The sequence below is a fragment of the Schistocerca gregaria genome, chromosome 4 (genome assembly GCF_023897955.1).
Source record: "Schistocerca gregaria isolate iqSchGreg1 chromosome 4, iqSchGreg1.2, whole genome shotgun sequence".
Lineage (NCBI taxonomy): Eukaryota > Metazoa > Arthropoda > Insecta > Orthoptera > Acrididae > Schistocerca > Schistocerca gregaria.
The window spans coordinates 100,610,975-100,631,076 of NC_064923.1; the positions used below are offsets into that span (position 1 = coordinate 100,610,975).

Here is a 20,102-nt window from a genome sequence, read left to right on the forward strand (position 1 = left end):
TTAAGGTATTCCTCTGTCTTCCTGGTGGGCTTGTAAATTACGGTAATGTTGCGCTTCGTCAAGATCCTCCCTATTCTTTCCGTTACATTTCTAACAAACGGCAGAGGTTTGGCAGTAGCCTCTACGTCAGTATGATTTCTGCGTGGCTGCCTCAACGCACGTTTTATTTCGGCGGACGAATATCCGTTCTTCATTAGTGCATTGTGGAGATGTTACATCTCAGAGTCGAGCAACTCAGGTTCACAAATATTTCTAGCGTCGGGGACAAAACGTTGGGAATTGAGACAAAATTCATGAACCGACCACGGCATAACAGCCCGGATAATTATAATGGACATGATATTTCCGGCCGTGAAAGTCTACATTTTGATATTTGCATAACGTAAGTATACACCCTGCCAGAGGCAAATGCCTAGTTTTTACATCAATTTTGTATATGACGAGAGGCGCTCCACTTCAGCTAACGTAATTTACTACCATGTGATGTAACAGGGCTCACTCATGCTGAAGAAGATATTTTTTAGAAATGCCGAAACCTAGGTCGAGGCGCAATAAACCTTTGTTTTTCAGCTGGTTGGCTGTTTTTTTTCCAGGCTCTACAGGTTTTATTAACGACGTTTCAGCGTGTAGAAATATATTGTAATACTCGGCACCCGTTAAGTAGTATTGTAGAATCCGATCCATGACACAATGTTGTGTTGTACACTAAAGCGCCGAAGAAACTGATATAGCCTAGCTTATTTAAATACAGAGAAACGTAAACAGACTGTCGGCAACGGCTGTATAAGACTACAAGTGTCTGGCGCAGTTGTTAGATCGCTTACCACTGCTACAATGGCAGGTTATCAAGATTTAAGTGAGTTTGAACATGGTGTTATAGACGGCGCAGGAGCTATGGGACACAGCATCTTCAAGGTAGCGATGAAGTGGGGATTTTCCCGTACGATCATTTCAGGAGTGCGCCGTGAATATCAGGAATCCAGTAAAACATCAAATTTCCGACATCGCTGCTGCCGCAAAAACGGCGACTGAAGAGAATCGTTCAACGTGATACAAGCGCAACCTTTCCGCAAATTGCTGCAGATTTCAATGCTGCGTCATCAACGAGTGTCAGCGTGCTAACCATTCAAGGAACATAATCGATATGAGCTTTCGGAGCCGAAGGCCCACTCGCGTATCCTTGACAACTGCACGACACAAAGTTTCAGGCCTCGCCTGGGCCCGTCAACAACATTGAACTGCTGATGACTGGAAACATATTGCCTGGTTCGACGAGTCTCGTTTCATATTGTATCGAGCGGATGACCATGAACGAGTATGGGGACAACCTTATGAACCCACGGTCCATGCATGTCAGCAATGGACTCTTCAAGCTGGTGGGGGCTCTGTTATGGTATGGGGTGTGTGCAGTTGGAGTGATATGGGACCCCTGATACTTCTAGATACGACTCTGACAAGTGAGATGTACGTGAGTATCCTGTCTTGTCTGTTCACCTGCATCCATTCACGTCCATTGTCCATTCCGTCGGGATTGGGCAATTCCAGCAGGACAATTTGAATCCCCACATGTCCAGAGTTGCTACAGAGCGGCTGCAGGAGCGCTCTTCTGAATTTAAACACACCCGATGGCTACTAGACTCCCCAGTCATGAACATTATTGAGCATATCTGGAATGTCTGGCAACGTACTGTTCAGAAGAGATCGCCACTCCCTCGTATTCTTACGGATTTATGGACAGCCCTGGAGGATTCATGGTGTCAGTTCCCTTCCTACTCTACATCCTTGCACGAACGAAAAAATGGCTGCCATCGAAATAAGTGTCCAAGGAATAGAAAAGCAACTGAAATCACTCAACAGTGGAAAGTCCACTGGAGCTGACGGGATACCAATTCGATTCTACACAGAGTACGCGAAAGAACTTGCCCCCCTTCTAACAGACGTGTACCACAAGTCTCTAGAGGAACGGAAGGTTCCAAATGATTGGAAAAGAGCAGAGGTAGTCCTAGTTTTCAAGAAGGTGGCTGTATTGAAGAGTTTTTAGCAAACAGAACACAGCATGTTGTTCTCAATGGAGAGACGTCTACAGACGTTAAAGAAACCTCTGGCGTGCCACAGGGGAGTGTTATGGGACCATTGCTTTTCACAATATACAGGGTGTTACAAAAAGGTACGGCCAAACTTTCAGGAAACATTCCTCACGCACAAAGAAAGAAAATATGTTATGTGTCCGGAAACGCTTACTTTCCATGTTAGAGCTCATTTTATTACTTCTCTTCAAATCACATTAATCATGGAAAGGAAACACACAGCAACGGAACGTACCAGCGTGACTTCAAACACTCTGTTACAGGAAATGTTCAAAATGTCCTCCGTTAGCGAGGATACATGCATCCACCCTCCGACGTATGGAATCCCTGATGCACTGATGCAGCCCTGGAGAATGGCGTATTGTATCACAGCCGTCCACAATACGAGCACGAAGAGTCTCTACATTTGGTACCGGGGTTGCGTTCGACTGAAATGTGCAGGAGCTCCATCGTGCATGAACCACATGTTGTGTCGTACTTCTAAAGGCACATGTTCTAGCAGCACAGCTAGAGTATCTCGTATGAAATCATGGTAACGTGCTCCATTGAGCATAGGTGGAAGAACATGGGGCCCAATCAAGACATCACCAACAATGCCTGCCCAAACGTTCACAGAAAATCTGTGATGATGACGTGATTGCACAATTGCGTGCGGATTCTCGTCAGCCCACACATGTTGATTGTCAAAATTTACAATTTGATCGCGTTGGAATGAAGCCTCATCCGTAAAGAGAACATTTCCAGTGAAATGAGGATTAACACATTGTTGGATGAACCATTCGCAGAAGTGTACCCGTGGAGGCCAATCAGCTGCTGATAGTGCCTGCACTGGCTGTATATGGTACAGAAACAACTAGTTCTCCCGTAGCACTCTCCATACAGTGACGTGGTCAAAGTTACCTTGTACAGCAGCAACTTCTCTGACGCTGACATTAGGGTTATCGTCAACTGTTCGAAGAATTGCCTCGTCCATTGCAGGTGTCCTCGTCGTTCTAGGTCTTCCCCAGTCGCGAGCCATAGGCTGGAATGTTCCGTGCTCCCTAGGACGCCGATCAATTGCTTCGAACGTCTTCCTGTCGGGACACCTTCGTTCTGGAAATCTGTCTCGATACAAACGTACCGCGTTACGGCTATTGTCCCGTGCTAATCCATACATCAAATGGGCATCTGCCAACTCCGCATTTGTAAACATTGCACTGACTGCAAAACCACGTTCGTGATGAACACTAACCTGTTGATGCTACGTACTGACGTGCTTGATGCTAGTACTGTAGAGCAATGAGTCGCATGTCAACACAAGCACCGAAGTCAACATTACCTTCCTTCAGTTGGGGCAACTGGCGGCGAATCGAGGAAGTACAGTACATACTGACGAAACTAAAATGAGCTCTAACATAGAAATTAAGCGTATCCGGACACATGTCCAGATGACATGTTTTCTTTATTTGTGTGTGAGGAATGTTTCCTAAAAGTTTGGCCGTACCTTTTTGTAACACCCTGTATACAAATGACCTAGTAGATAGTGTCGGAAGTTTCATGCGGCTTTTCGCAGATGATGCTGTAGTACACAGAGAAGTTGCAGCGTTATAAAATTGCAGCGAAATGCAGGAAGATCTGCAGTGGATAGGCACCTGGTGCAGGGAGTGGCAACTGACACTTAAAGACAAATGTCATGTATTGCGAACACATAGAAAGAAGGATCCTTTATTGTATGATTAAATGACAGCGGAACAAACACTGCTGGAAATTACTTCTGTAAAATATCTAGGAGTATGCGTACGGAACGATTTGAAGTGGAATGATCATATAAATTTAATTGTTGGTAAGGCGGGTACCAGCTTGAGATTCATTGGGAGAGTCCTTAGAAAATGTAGTCCATCAACAAAGGAGGTGGCTTACAAAACACTCGTTCGACCTATACTTGAGTACTGCTCATCACTGTGGTATCCGTACCAAGTCGGGTTGACAGAGGAGATAGAGACGATCCAAAGAAGAGCGGCGCGTTTCGTCTAAGGGTTATTCGGTAAGCATGATAGCGTTACGGATATGTTTAGCAAACTCAAGTGGTAGACTTTGCAAGAGAGGCGCTCTGCATCACGGTGTAGCTTGCTGTCCAGGTTTCGAGAGGGTTCGTTTCTGGATGAGGTATCGAATATATTGCTTCCCCCGACTCATACCTCCCGAGGAGATCACGAATGTAAAATTAGAGAGATTCGAGCGCGCACGGAGGCTTTCCGGCAGTCGTTCTCCCCGTGAACCATACGCGACTGGAACAGGAAAACGAGGTAATAGTGGCACGTAAAGTGCCCTCCGCCACACTCCGTTGAGTGGCTTGCGGTGTATAAATGTAGATGTAGATTTAGATGTACTTCACACATTAGTCGAGTCCATGTCACGTCTTACCGTGGCACTTCTGCGCGCTTGCGGGAGCCCTACAGGATATAAGGCAGGTGTACCAGCTTCTTTCGCTCTTCAATGTAGTATCCGATACACTGCATAATTCCTTGCAAGAGGTGCCAACTGTTGTTTGTTAATAGAATGTTTACGGCTCCACATGTGCTACCAACTGTACCAGGAAGGATGTGGTGTGCGTGTGTTGCAGGGACGTGGCGACGGCGTACTCGGCGGGCACGTATCCTGCGCCGGCGGAGGCGCCTTCGCAGTTCACCGGGCACTCCCTGTACGGCGGCGGGCCGGCTCAGGCGCTGCCGGTGGCGGTGCCGTACCCCGTGCCCGTCGGGCCGCACCTGCAGGTGGGCCAGCCGCACCCAGACCCTGCAGCTGCAGCTGCCGCTAGCGCCTACACCCTGCAGCCGCCCCGCTGCTTTCTCCGAGGGGAGGTCAGCCGCGCTCCGTCATTCTCCACTCTCACTCTCTCTCCTCTCTCTCTCTCTCTCTCTCTCTCTCTCTCTCTCTCTCTCCCGTCTCTCCCCCTCTTTCTGCCTGAAGTCCTTGCTCTTGGTGTAAGTTAATAAACAACCACGTCACGAATGGGATGTTGACGTCACTGAGCAAAGTATACCGTGTGTGGCGTCCTAAAATCTTGAATACGCTGCAGCCTACGGACGTGTAGAAACAGGTGACTGCAGCGTCGCCTGTCAACACCGGAAGTTAACGTTCTCTCGCCGAGCTCACTCCTATTATAGTACTAGAGTTTGTGTCTTCTTAATTCTTATTTAGTAGTTTGCTTTGTTTTTGTGACACGCTGCAAAGGTTGCATCAGGGCCAGAGATTTTGTTTCTGCTAGTGTTCTCCCACATGAGAGACGAAATAGCTGAAAGTAAAAAGGTACAGAGAGTACTCTACTGCATTGGCTCCTTACTTAGCTTGCACGTATCGCGAATCTCTTGCCCAACGTAAAGTCCCGAGCGACTGGAAAAAAGCGCAGGTGAAGCCTGTATATAAGAAGGGCAGAAGAGTACTCTACTGCATTGGCTCCATACTTAGCTTGCATGTATCGCGAATCTCTTGCCCAACGTAAAGTCCCGAGCGATTGGAAAAAAGCGCAGGCGACGCCTGTATGTAAGGAGGGTAGAAGGACGGATCCTCAAAATAACAGACCAATATCCTTAACATCGGTTTGTTGCATGATTCTCATACATATTCTCAATTCGAATATATTGAATGAGACAGAGAAGTTGCTGTCCATGCATCAGCGCGGCATTAGAAAGCATCGCTCCTGCGAAACGCAACTCGCCCTTTTTTCACATGATATCTTGTGAACCATGGATGAAGGGTATCAGACGGATGCCATATTCCTTGACTTCCGGAAAGCGTTTGATTGGTGCCCCACTACAGACTCCTAACTAAGGTATGAGCGTATGGGATTGGTTCCCAAGTATGTGAGTGGCTCGTTCTTAAGTAATAGAACCCAGTACGTTGTCCTCAATGGTGAGTGTTCATCGGAGGTGATGGTATCATCTGGAGTGCCCCAGGGAAGTGTGGTAGGTCGGCTGTTGTTTTCTATCTACATAAATGATCTTTTGGATATGGTGGATAGCACTGTGCGGCTGTTTGCTGATGATGCTGTGGTGTACGGGAAGGTGTCGTCGTTGAGTGACTGTAGGAGGATACAAGAGGACTTGGACAGGATTTGTGATTGGTGTAAAGAATGGTGGTTAACTCTAAATATAGATAAATGTAAATTAATGCAGATGAATAGTAAAAAGAATCCCGTAATGTTTGAATACTCCATTAGTAGTGTAGCGCTTGACACAGTCACGTCGGTTAAATATTTGGGCGTAACATTGCAGAGCCATATGATGTGGGACAAGCATGTAATGGCAGTTGTGGGGAAGGCGGATAGTCGTCTTCGGTTCATTGGTAGAATTTTAGGAGAATGTGGTTCATCTGTAAAGGAGACCGCTTATAAAAGACTAATACGACCTATTCTTGAGTACTGCTCGAGCGTTTGGGATCCCTATCAGGTCGGATTGAGGGAGGACATAGAAGAAATTCAGAGGCGGGCATCTAGATTTGTTACTGGTAGGTTTTATCATCACGCGAGTGTTACGGAAATGCTTCAGGAACTCGGGAGGAAAGGAGGCGTTCTTTTCGTGAATTGCTACTGAGGAAATTTAGAGAACAGATTTTATAGGCTGAGTGTAGTATAATTTTACTGCCGCCAACTTATATCTCGCGGGAAGACCACAAAGATAAGATAAGAGAGATTAGGGATCGTACAGAGGCATATAGGCAGTCATTTTTCCCTGGTTCTGTTCGGGAGTGGAACAGGGAGAGAAGATGCTAGTTGGGGTACGAGGTACCCTCCGCCACGCACCGTATGGTGGATTGCGGAGTATGTATGTAGATGTAGGTAGATATGTTTTACAATACCGGGATATGCATGTTAAAAACCCTACATTGTGCATAAGTAACAATCAGTGAAAAAGACAGAACTGTTGAACGAGAAAAATAATTTTCAACGGAGAATACAAGAAAAGGACAGAACAGATTCTGTAAAAATACTCTTTTTAAAGGCTTGTAATATTTTTTGACGTGGTTGTAAGTATCCAGGGAATTCCAGGAAAAATGGTCAATAACTTACACATGGAAAGTACAGGCCAAAAGCAGCTAAAAGGCTCCAGTAAACATGGGTTCGCAAATCCACCGTTGCCGAGGTATCGCATTAATTCGAGTTGGGAACCAGCAGTAAACCCCATGCAAACCGCGGTATTTACGTTGGTCTCACAAAGTTTGGATTCGATTATCTGTTTGTGCACGCATCGCAACTACTTCCCTTGCCCACTCCGTGCACCGTGCCGTACCGTCAATCAGTTACAAACGTAAAGGCACCACGGACTGAGGTTACACCAGTGAAAGTACCCTCATATGCACTTCAGAGCGAATGGCAGTGCCCTTGAGGCAGGACCGGACTACACTTCCTACTGCAGAGACTGACCAGACAGCAGTGCATGCGGTTTCTGCGGACTGTATTTCCAGATGTACACGATGATGTCCCACTGGACCCTCTTCTGAACAGATGCGATGGTTTGTGCATCACGATGCTCCTGCAAGTTTTGATTTGCGAGCGTGTCAGCTACTAACTCGGACGTATGGTCAACATTGGATAGGTAGAGGAGGGTGTTTGCCATGGCATCCAAGGTCTCTGGATTTAAATACCATGGATTTCTTTGCGTGGGGTCATGTCAGAAGCCTGGTCTACACTACGTAGGTGACCTCTCTTGAGGAATTACGCATACGGATTAAAGCAGCTTTACAGCATTTACGCAATTCCCCAGGACTGCCTGAGAGGATTCGCAGCTCACTTCGTAGACGAGTTCAGTATTGCATTCAGACGCATGGAATATATTCTTTAACTTTTAGACAGGCCATCTTTTCCTAGACACTGATGAACAGCAACAGAAAATGTGTTGTATCTCGTCAACGGTCGATTTGTGACCCCTGTTTATTGGAGCATTTTAGCTACTTCTGGCCTGTACTTTCCACGTGTGAAATAATGACCATCACTTCCGAAACACACTGAATATTTCCTGGAACGGAGAAACGTAGATATTTTCAACGTTTCGACGACGCGTTTCCTATTCTTTCGGTTTTCAACAGTGTGGAGAACGTATCATACGACCTTTGTCAAGAACATCCAATATGAATTTTGTTTCGATCAAAAATAATCTCTATTATCACTATTTATTCCTACATTCTGCAACTATATTTCGATTTTTTCGTAGAAAACCTCACTTTCACTGTTCAGGCGCCAAACTGCATGGCAAACAGCTCACACAACACACGAAGTTCTGTTGATTCTTGCATGACTCGTTTGAAAACATGTCTAAAATTTCCTTGGTTTATTGTCATTAAAACATGGAAAATGGCTATCAAGTTCGTATTTTATATCCCGACATCAATTATGCAAATTTTATTGACTGCCTGTATTACTTCAACTTCACACACGAAAGCTGCGAGAAGATATTTAATCCGACCCGACATTTGGAACGTCCTGAACAGCCACTGATCCACTACTACTTGCAAGTTAACACATTCAGTCGTTCAGAAGACTTCTGCTCAATACGTGCTCGCCATAATGTGTCGTAATCAACACAAAACACATGACACAGAATTTATGTACGATATGAAACGTTCACACGCGAATATCTCCTAAAATAAACCATCTAAGAAAGCTCAAACTTTCACAAAATATTCAATACAGTAGTCGCTTTTCACGAACGACAAAATGTTTCAAATGCCTCTGAGCACTATGGGACTTAACATCTGAGGTCATCAGTCCCCTAGGACCACTTGCACCTAACTAACCTAAGAACATCACACACATCCATGCCGGAGGCAGGATTCGAACCTGCGACCGTAGCGGTCGCGCGGTTCCACACTGAAGCGCCTAGAACCGCTCGGCCACACCGGCCGACACGAACGAGACGAGAGCCGATTAACCTCACGAATTTCTTCATATTGCCACACATTTGATCACCGTGTTTACCAGAAGACGGTTCCCGAGCGATTCTGTCGACTTATGGATCTGAGGCACGAAGCCCTACTCAAACGCGCGGGAAAAACTGAATTCATTTTGGCTAGTATATTACACAGTTCATCTCGAGCTATTCTGCACGCTCGATATTTCTAATATCAGCGAATCTTATTACCAGAAGTAATTTACACTACAAATCTTGTAATTTCGAAACTAAATAGTATTTAATGAAAACAAAATACGATTCCTTGCCACAAAATAAATTACTGATAAATTTAATGCTCCGCGTCCCTTCTGGCAGCCTTTTACGTAAAAAATCAAGCTCACTCAGACATAAGTCACAAATACCCCTACTGCACAACGTTGTCAGGCAAACATTTACATAGTTTTAATAAAATATCACGTGCTCACTTTGCGTATGTCCTCCATTGACTCTCTGTCTCTCCAAAACTCACACAACCAAACCACGATGAAATAATAATTTTCGAAAGCACTTCTAATTACGTCAGAAATCTGTGCTAATGAAACTGAAGAAAATTCCAGAAAATTGGATTATATGAAACTATCGTCTTGGTTGTAGTTTAAATTGATACTACAGATGAGCACATTACAGTCCATAACTCAGTTCCACAATACCGGCACGATTATTGTGTGTATTGCCTAAAAATTTTCATCTGCGAAAGTATTGAAGTTATTGATTTGAAATTTTAACAGTATGGTTGTGTTATGCTCAGAATGAAAAAGATTGATTGATATGTAATAGTACTTCTTCAGATTCACAGAGGGTATGTGTAACGTCCCCCCCATGAACCATGGACCTTGCCGTTGGTGGGGAGGCTTGCGTGCCTCAGCGATACAGATGGCCGTACCGTAGGTGCAACCACAACGGAGGGGTATCTGTTGAGAGGCCAGACAAACGTGTGGTTCCTGAAGAGGGGCAGCAGCCTTTTCAGTAGTTGCAGGGGCAACAGTCTGGATGATTGACTGATCTGGCCTTGCAACATTAACCAAAACGGCCTTGCTGTGCTGGTACTGCGAACAGCTGAAAGCAAGGGGAAACTACAGCCGTAATTTTTCCCGAGGACATGCAGCTTTACTGTATGATTAAATGATGATGGCATCCTCTTGGGTAAAATATTCCGGAGGTAAAATAGTCCCCCATTCGGATCTCCGGGCGGGGACTACTCAGGAGGATGTCGTTATCAGGAGAAAGAAAACTGGCGTTCTACGGATCGGAGCGTGGAATGTCAGATCCCTTAATCGGGCAGGTAGGTTAGAAAATTTAAAAAGGAAAATGGATAGGTTAAAGTTCGATATAGTGGGAATTAGTGAAGTTCGATGGCAGGAGGAACAACACTTCTGGTCAGGTGACTACAGGGTTATAAATACAAAATCAAATAGGGGTAATGCAGGAGTAGGTTTAATAATGAATAGGAAAATAGGAATGCGGGTAAGCTACTACAAACAGCATAGTGAACGCATTATTGTGGTCAAGATAGATACGAAGCCCATACTTACTACAGTAGTACAAGTTTATATGCCAACTAGCTCTGCAGATGATGAAGAAATTGAAGAAATGTACGACGAAATAAAAGAAATTGTTCAGATAGTGAAGGGAGACGAAAATTTAATAGTCATGGGTGACTGGAATTCGAGTGTAGGAAAAGGGAGAGGAGGAAACATAGTAGGTGAATATGGATTGGGGCTAAGAAATGAAAGAGGAAGCCGCCTAGTAGAATTTTGCACAGAGCACAACTTAATCATAGCTAACACTTGGTTTAAGAATCATGAAAGAAGGTTGTATACGTGGAAGAACCCTGGAGATACTAAAACGTATCAAATAGATTATATAATGGTAAGACAGAGATTTAGGAACCAGGTTTTAAGTTGTAAGACATTTCCAGGGGCAGATGTGGACTCGGACCACAGTCTATTGGTTATGACCTGTAGATTAAAACTGAAGAAACTGCAAAAATGTGGGAAATTAAGGAGATGGGACCTGGATAAACTGAAAGAACAAGAGGTTGTACAGAGTTTCAGGGAGAGCATAAGGGGACAATTGACAGGAATAGGGGAAAGAAATACAGTAGGAGAAGAATGGGTAGCTCTGAGGGATGAAGTAGTGAAGGCAGCAGAGGATAAAGTAGGTAAAAAGACGGGGGCTGCTAGAAATCCTTGGGTAACAGAAGAAATATTGAATTTAATTGATGAAAGGAGAAAATATAAAAATGCCGTAAATGAAACAGGCAAAAAGGAATACAAACGTCTCAAAAATGAGATCGACAGGAAGTGCAAAATGGCTAAACAGGGATGGCTAGAGGACAAATGTAAGGATGTAGAGGCTTATCTCACTAGGGGTAAGATAGATACTGCCTACTGGAAAATTAAAGAGACCTTTGGAGAGAAGAGAACCACGTGTATGAATATCAAGAGCTCAGATGGCAACCCAGTTCTAAGCAAAGAAGGGAAGGCAGAAAGGTGGAAGGAGTATATAGAAGGTTTATACAAGGGTGATGTTCTTGAGGACAATATTATGGAAATGGAAGAGGATGTAGATGAAGACGAAATGGGAGATACGATACTGCGTGAAGAGTTTGACAGAGCACTAAAAGACCTGAGTCGAACCAAGGCCCCCGGAGTAGACAACATTCCATTAGAGCTACTGACGGCCTTGGGAGAGCCAGTCATGACAAAACTCTACCAGCTGGTGAGCAAGGTGTATGAGACAGGCGAAATACCCTCAGACTTCAAGAAGAATATAATAATTCCAATCCCAAAGAAAGCAGGTGCTGACAGATGTGAAAATTACCGAACTATCAGTTTAATAAGTCACAGCTGCAAAATACTAACGCGAATTCTTTACAGACGAATGGAAAAACTGGTAGATGCGGACCTCGGGGAGGATCAGTTTGGATTCCGTAGAAATGTTGGAACACGTGAGGCAATACTGACCTTACGACTTATCTTAGAAGAAAGATTAAGAAAAGGCAAACCTACGATTCTAGCATTTGTAGACTTACAGACAGCTTTTGACAATGTTGACTGGAATACTCTCTTTCAAATTCTAAAGGTGGCAGGGGTAAAATACAGGGCGCGAAAGGCTATTTACAGTTTGTACAGAAACCAGATGGCAGTCATAAAAGTCGAGGGGCATGAAAGGGAAGCAGTGGTTGGGAAAGGAGTGAGACAGGGTTGTAGCCTCTCCCCGATGTTATTCAATCTGTATATTGAGCAAGCAGTAAAGGAAACAAAAGAAAAATTTGGAGTAGGTATTAAAATTCATGGAGACGAAGTAAAAACTTTGAGGTTCGCCGATGACATTGTAATTCTGTCAGAGACGTCAAAGGACTTGGAAGAGCAGTTGAACGGAATGGACAGTGTCTTGAAAGGAGGATATAAGATGAACATCAACAAAAGCAAAACGAGGATAATGGAATGTAGTCAAATTAAATCGGGTGATGCTGAGGGAATTAGATTAGGAAATGAGACACTTAAAGTAGTAAAGGAGTTTTGTTATTTAGGAAGTAAAATAACTGATGATGGTCGAAGTAGAGAGGATATAAAATGTAGACTGGCAATGGCAAGGAAAGCGTTTCTGAAGAAGAGAAATTTGTTAACATCGAATATAGATTTATGTATCAGGAAGTCGTTTGTGAAAGTATTTGTTTGGAGTGTAGCCATGTATGGAAGTGAAACATGGACGATAACTAGTTTGGACAAGAAGAGAATAGAAGCTTTCGAAATGTGGTGCTACAGAAGAATACTGAAGATAAGGTGGATAGATCACGTAACTAATGAGGAGGTATTGAATAGGATTGGGGAGAAGAGGAGTTTGTGGCACAACTTGACTAGAAGAAGGGATCGGTTGGTAGGACATGTTCTGAGGCATCAAGGAATCACAAATTTAGCGTTGGAGGGCAGCGTGGAGGGTAAAAATCGTAGAGGGAGACCGAGAGATAAGTACACTAAGCAGTTTCAGAAGGATGTAGGTTGCAGTAGGTACTGGGAGATGAAGCTTGCACAGGATAGAGTAGCATGGAGAGCTGCATCAAACCAGTCTCATGACTGAAGACAACAACAACAACAACATGTGTAACGTATTGCATGCAGCGTTAGTCAAGCACACGGCTCACTCGGCCCGGTTCGCAGCGTCAGCTGTAGCAGCATGAGAACCAAAATCTGCTCTTTTCCCGGTTCCACGGGAAGCTGCACTTTCAATGCAAGATGGCAACTCCTAATTATTTGCTACATTACAAGGTGACACGGTTTCTCTGAGCTACGATCCAGTGTCGATAATCCAGTGCCCGTTGCAACTGTGACTGGCGATGTCTTTGGTCAACATGGGAACGAGGATCGGCCGTTTGCTGCGCAGCACCATGCACAAAAGTATGCATTGAAGGATGCGCTCTGAAACACTTGTGTCTGCACCAGCAATTTACGCTGTCGTCAGATCTGCCACAGATCGTAGCCTGTCCTGTTTTCCAGATCAAGCCTCAGACAGACACCCAGGTCTTGTGATGAGACGTGGACGCACAACACCGATCTTCAACCACTTTCCATGGACGTTGAGGGTAGTGCCACGTGAACAATCGACCAGCTTCGCAGTTTCCGGGATGCTCATTCGCCGACGTCCTTCGTTAGAGTGGATTAAGTCAGTGGATATGCCCGAATGTGATCCATATTATCGCTATTCCGCATAGACACTTTGCATTCCACGTCACGTGCCCTTAACTACACGAGACAATATTCAGTCTCGCGGTGGATAATGGACATAACGCTTCGTTTCATCAATGAGTCTTAGTCTCCTCTCTCCTTCTGGTCAGAAACTAGGAGAGTTCCATTGAGTTCTCAGCACTACATGTATGTCGTATATATATTGTAGACCGCTCCGGTCGCAGGTTCGAATCCTGCGTGGGGCATGGATGTGTGTGATGTCCTTAGGTTAGTTAGGTTTAATTAGTTGTAAGTTCTAGGCGACTGATGACCTCAGAAGTTACGTCGCATAGTGCTCAGAGCCAGATATATTGCAGGTACGATGCCACCTCTAGATGAGAAATAACAAGGCGTGTCAGGTTCCTGCGTACAAAATACGAGGGTAGTTCGGAAAGTAAGTTTTATTTGGTAATAAAAAAGGAATCAAATACAGGTAAAGAAAGAAATTTATTTCAATAAAATATATAAGACTGACATTACTTTCAAAATAGCCCCTGTAATTTTCCAGGCATTTCTCGGAACTTGGTATAAGTTTATGTATTCGTTCGTCATAGTCGCATATGTTGTCAACCATGTGCTGACACGTTCTTTTACCTTTTCATCGCTGTTGAAGCACTTGCCAGCAAGGAACGATTTCAGATGCCGAAAGAGATGAAAATCGCTGGGAGCGAGGTCCTTAATGAACGGATGATGGCCAAGAACGTCCCAAATAAAGCTCCGAAGGAAGTGCTTTGTCATATTCGCGTGTGTGGTCTGGCGTTGTCGTGAATGAAAACCACAGCTTTTGAACATCATTTCTGTGCGCTTGTTCTGTATTGCGCAGAGTAGTTTCTTAATCGTCTCGCAATAAACACCCTTATTGATTGTTTCACCTCGTGATGAAAAATCAGCCATTAAGATGCCTTATCTGTCCCAAAACACTGTGCATATGACTTTTCGGGGTGCCAAGAGTTGCTTGGGTTTAACCTTTCCTGAGGAAGAAGTATGCCTCCATTCCACCCATTGCCATTTCGTTTCACGGCTATCATAAGCAATCCACGTTTCATCCCCCGTGACTACCTGGGATAAAAATTTATCGCCATCATCATTGTAACGCATCAAAAAACTCAAGTGCACTTCAAAAATGGTTCAAATGGCTCTGAGCACTACGGGGCTTAACTACTGAGGTCATCAGTCCCCTAGAACGTAGAGCTACTTAAACCTAACTAACCTAAGGACATAGTACACATGCATGCCTGTGGCAGGATTCGAACCTGCGACGTAGCGGTCGCGCGGCTCCGGACTGTAGCGCCTAGAACGGCTCGGCCACTCCACTGCGCTTCCCATCCGTTGTTTTTGACATTTAGGCACCCAATGTGCACTACGTGTATGAAAATCTAGCTTTTCAGTAAGAATCTCCTAAATTACTGTTCGTGGAATTTGTGGAAGTTGATGAGCAATGGCATCAATTGTAAACCTACGGTTTTTCTCAAACATTTCTTCAACTGCACTATCCAGTTCATCAGCTGCCACAGACTGACGTCCACTTCGTTTTTCATTATGCGCTTCATCACGCCCTTTCTTACATTGTCGGACCCATTATCTTACCACTCTAGCACTCATTGCATTTTCACCTTAAACCTCCCAGATTTGTCGACGATTGTCGCTTGGTGTAACGCTCTCAGCATTCGGAAAACGAATCACAGATCTCAATTCACACGAGGTGGGATTTTAGATCAACGATGCCATCATAATCAATCACTACGAATACCACACAATTACAGAGCGAGCTGGAAATGGCGTTATTTCGTTCTGCTTGAACCGCACATACTGCTGCGCATGAGGGGAATTGCGATCGTAGGAGTGCAGGGGAGAAAAATCGAAACGGAACTTACTTTCCGTAATACTCTCGTAAAACACGAAAGCAGTGTTACATTGGTGCAGCAGCGCAGCACGGCGCTAATGCAACACCATTGTGACTGTGGGTAGTTCCATGAGGCACGAGTGCTTGCGAGACGTACGTGGACGTACACACGCAAAATGAGAGAGGCGATACACACCCTGAGGGGCGCAACATCGACAGAGGAGTTGTGGCGGGCACCTGACGTCCTCGCTGCAAGCAGCACCTCTGAGGCGAACAACGAGCGGCCGCTGTGTGGGGCATTCACTCTTCGGGCAATGTCGAGACTCTCTCTGCAGCTGCACAAACTGCACAGCCAGAACTGGCGTCGTATACCCACGACTGCCGGAAGGAACACGCGGCCCTCAGAGGTTGCTGGTTTGCAGTGAGCCACCAGTAAGCAGCAAGCTTTGTAATCGACGAGTAACATTGCACAAGCACTTCTCGCCAGCTTTCTTCCACACCAGTGATATTTTAGTTTGAACATTGACTTATGGCACCAGTAGTTAACGCCACATGTTGAAGTACTCACCCGCATCAGAAACACTCTAAGCCCAGATACATATTCCGACACGCTGGCAACAGCAGGAATCTTCAGTGTCGCTCTTTGGACTTGTTGGTTGGTTGGTTGCTTCGGGGAAGGAGACCAGACAGCGAGGTCATCGGTCTCATCGGATTAGGGAAGGACGGGGAAGGAAGTCGCCCGTGCCCTTTGAAAGGAACCATCCCGGAATTTGCCTGGAGCGATTTAGTGTAATCACCTAAATCAGGATGGCCGGACGCGGGATTGAACCATCGTTCTTCCGAATGCGAGTCCAGTTTTTAACCACTGCGCCACCTCACTCGGTTTTTGACTTGTTCAAAATGGTTCAAATGGCTCTGAGCACTATGGGACTTAACATCTGAGGTCATCAGTCCCCCGGAACTTACAACTACTTAAATCTAACTAACTTAAGGACATCACACACATCCATGCCCGAGGCAGGATTCCAACGTACGACCGTAGCGGTCACGCGGTTCCAGACTGAAGCGCCTAGAACCGCTCGGCCACACCTGCCGGCTTTTGACTTGTGCCTGCTTTATCAGCTTTCTTTATGTATTTCAAGTTTCCATATTTGTTGGTCTATCTTTTATTCACAACTTCACCATAATGCACTGGAAATAGGCACGACGGGTTTTTCGCAGTGGCGCAATAGCTTGTGTGAAGGACAGATTCCGTCGACTAATACTGTAAACCCTGATACGAGAGCACCGGTAATGTTTTTTTGTGAAAAACCTTATGGAGCAGTTACGGTATTTCAGTTGAGGTCGATATACCGCACTTCTAAAAACTACTTTCACTTAAAAGTACGCGTATTAATTACTATTCATTAGTTGAAACATCAATAAAGACATTTCTAAAACTAATCGTTTAATTGTTTGGTCAAACGGAATCGTTTCTTGTACATCATGATAACATCCTGTTTGATTTACATTACATTTTCCTAGCGTAGTTCTTTGCACGTTTTTAGCCCTTTTCATCTCTTTCAGTCCACGCTTTGCAAGGTGTAGATTACAGGCTAGAATCATTTTCGTGTACAGCGAACATGGGACAAAAAGGAGGCGCAACATATGTAGAAGTTGCACAGAGGAAAAAAAAATGATACAAGCCTTTCTTGTGTACAATCTAGAATCATGTCCATGTGATATGTTACTGAAGAATAGTTCTCTCGTAATTCTAACAGTCTGTAGAACCCCTCTAGGAAACTTTCAGCTATTTATGAGAAATCTAGATGCATTATTGAATTATCTGTCGGATCAGAAGAAACAGTAATTTGTGGAGATTTGACTGTGGATTTCTTAAGATACAGATAGGAAAAATCATCTAGAATCATCATTTGCGTGTTTCATTCTGATTTCAGTGGTCAGTTTTCTGTCTCGCATGCAGCAAGGCAATAGGGTCCTGACTTATAGCAGTTGTATAGATAGTGTCCTGGCTGAAACCGTTAATGTGCACCGAATTTCAGTGGAATATCTGATCACGATGCACAGCTTATGGAAATAAACAAGGCAGCACCTAACAGCTCTGAGGCACGTTCACACAAAGTAGGGAGGCTTATTCATGAGAGTGTTTTAGAATGAGTTAAAACAGGTAGTATGGGATGAGGTGTATACAGAAAGAGATGCAATGCATATCACTGGCAAAGTGATATTTCCAGACAGATTAAAATATGCAATTGTTAAACCTCTTTATAAAAAGTATGACAAGAAAGATTTAAATAGTTATCGTACCGTCACCTTACTGAAAATTTTTTCCAAAATATTCGAAAAAACAAATGTACTCAAGAGTAGTCTCATACTTACGTAGAAACAACTTACTTAGTACATCACAGTTTGGATTACAGAAGGGTTACTCGACTGAGAATGCTATTTATACATTCACTCATAAAATATTACAAGCATTAAGGATAATATATTTCCAGTTGACATTTTTTGTGTTTACAAGGTATTTGAATGTGTAGATCAAGTTACACTCTTAGAAAAAGTTAAGTTTTATGGAACTCATGACCTTACATACAACTTGTTTGGATCATACACAATGAAAAGAACGCAAAAATTTGTGCTGAATAATACAGACACTGTTGAAAGGAGAGAGAAATTTAGTGACTTGGAAGAAATCATGATGGGAGACCAACAAGTTTTAACTTCGTCTGTATTATTCAGCACAGATTTGTGCATTCTGTTTGTTATATCAATGATCTTCAACCTGATGTTAATCAAACAAAACTGGTACATTTTGCAAACAATATTAAACAGAGACAGAGAGACTGTTTAATATTGTTTGCAAAATGTACCAGTTTTGTTTGATTAACATCAGGTTGAAGATCATTATATCGCATTACAGAGAAAGGAACAGACGAGACTGTTAATGATTTTTCAAAGCATTATTTAATGGTCCTCTGAAAATGTACTTCCCTTAATTTTGAGTTACTTGCAACAAAGAGAGTCACACCAACAACTGATGTAGAACATGAACAGGAGCCATATTTTTGGAAGCAAAAATTGACTAGAACTTGTCCTGGGAAAAGCGTATTACCGAGCTGTTCAAGCAATTAAGTCCAATAATTTTTGCTCTTCGTATAAATGCTAGTCTTGAAACAAGTGAATCGACTTCCTCATGTATTTCACATATAACCACTCAGTATCATCACTTAGAAAGAAGGTATAAATTGCAAGAAGGCGAGCAGTAGGAATAATACATTACGTTCTCCCATTGTCGTCACGCAGGCACCTTTTCAAGAAGTTAGGCACTTTAACTCCACCATCACAAGACTTATATGCGCTAATGAAATTCGTCATAAAGAATTCATCACAACTTGAGAAGAATAGTGGTGTCCATGACTACACCATGAGAAGATTAAATAACCTTTATTATCTATTATTAAAACTGATGGTGACTCAGAAAGGAATTCAGTACGCAGTAACAATTTTTTTAAATTTGCCCGGTGCCATAAAAGTCTGACAGGAAGCAAAGCAAGCCTCAAATCTAACCTAGAATCATATACCTTAAACCATTCCTTCTATTCCATTGATGGATTTCTACATAAAAAGACGTAACCTGAAAAAAAGTTTTTGAGTGGTTGCAAAACTAAGACTAAAACGTTGTGCATTCATTAATTTTAACAGTAATCACCTGGAGATATCTCGTAAACTGCCTCGTTACACGTCTTTCGATAAAAGAATCGTTGAAATAGTCTATGGTCCAAGTAACTAACTAGCTAACAGTTTCTTTCTACATCTTTCCTCAGTATCTGAATTCTGAGATTCCAGCATGCATCTAAATTAAACACAAATATTCATCATCTGCGCGTCGTCTATCCATGCATCTTCTTAGAAAACTTCTTATCTTTGTGCTATATTATGCCTTAATTTGTTGTGTAATGCCACGCGATGTTACTTGAAAGAACGAGATATCTTTATCCTTTTTATTCCCCTATTTATTTGGAGTAATATTACTTCAGTTTCATCGTGGGTTCTTGGATTTTTCAGTCCTTCATAGCCATGTAGACCGTTGTGGATGACACAGACACGAAGGTCATATTTACGAGCATACGTAAGGAAGAGAACGTGGAAGCTATCGCTACTTTTGGCAAGACCAGCTAAATAGAAACCACTAAAATTGATTGGAAGACGCAAACTGGTTTCCGCGACAGGAACCGGGCCTAATAAACAAGCGGTTCCTAAACGAGGACACGGATTTGCAGCTTTCGCAACAAACCCACGCACATGTAGCTTATGAAGCAAGTTGTAGTGTTCAAGCTTCCGTGGTGCATTAATACTCATGCATACCAGGGGCTGTGCTGTCGATGAGAGAAACTGCAACATCCGACCACACCAGCTACGAAGCATGGCACGGGTCCTGCTTGGCTGGCACCTCAGATGTTCCTCTCTATACATATGCAGTGGGCCAAAAGACTGATTTTGCGGCCGCTCCATGTGTTTG

General features: G+C 43.7%; 1 protein-coding gene across 2 annotated transcripts in view; it reads left to right on the top strand.

The window, feature by feature from the left end:
* The window catches only part of LOC126267323 (uncharacterized), a 108,655-nt gene that overhangs the window by 67,406 nt on the left and 21,147 nt on the right, over window positions 1–20,102 (top strand). Inside the window, exon 3 of one of the 2 annotated variants that reach the window (XM_049972424.1) lies at window positions 4,690–4,927. In XM_049972424.1, coding sequence (XP_049828381.1) covers window positions 4,690–4,927 — 238 coding nt within the window. The remainder of the gene's footprint in view (window positions 1–4,689; window positions 4,928–20,102) is intronic. The other variant, XM_049972425.1, reaches the window with a different exon arrangement.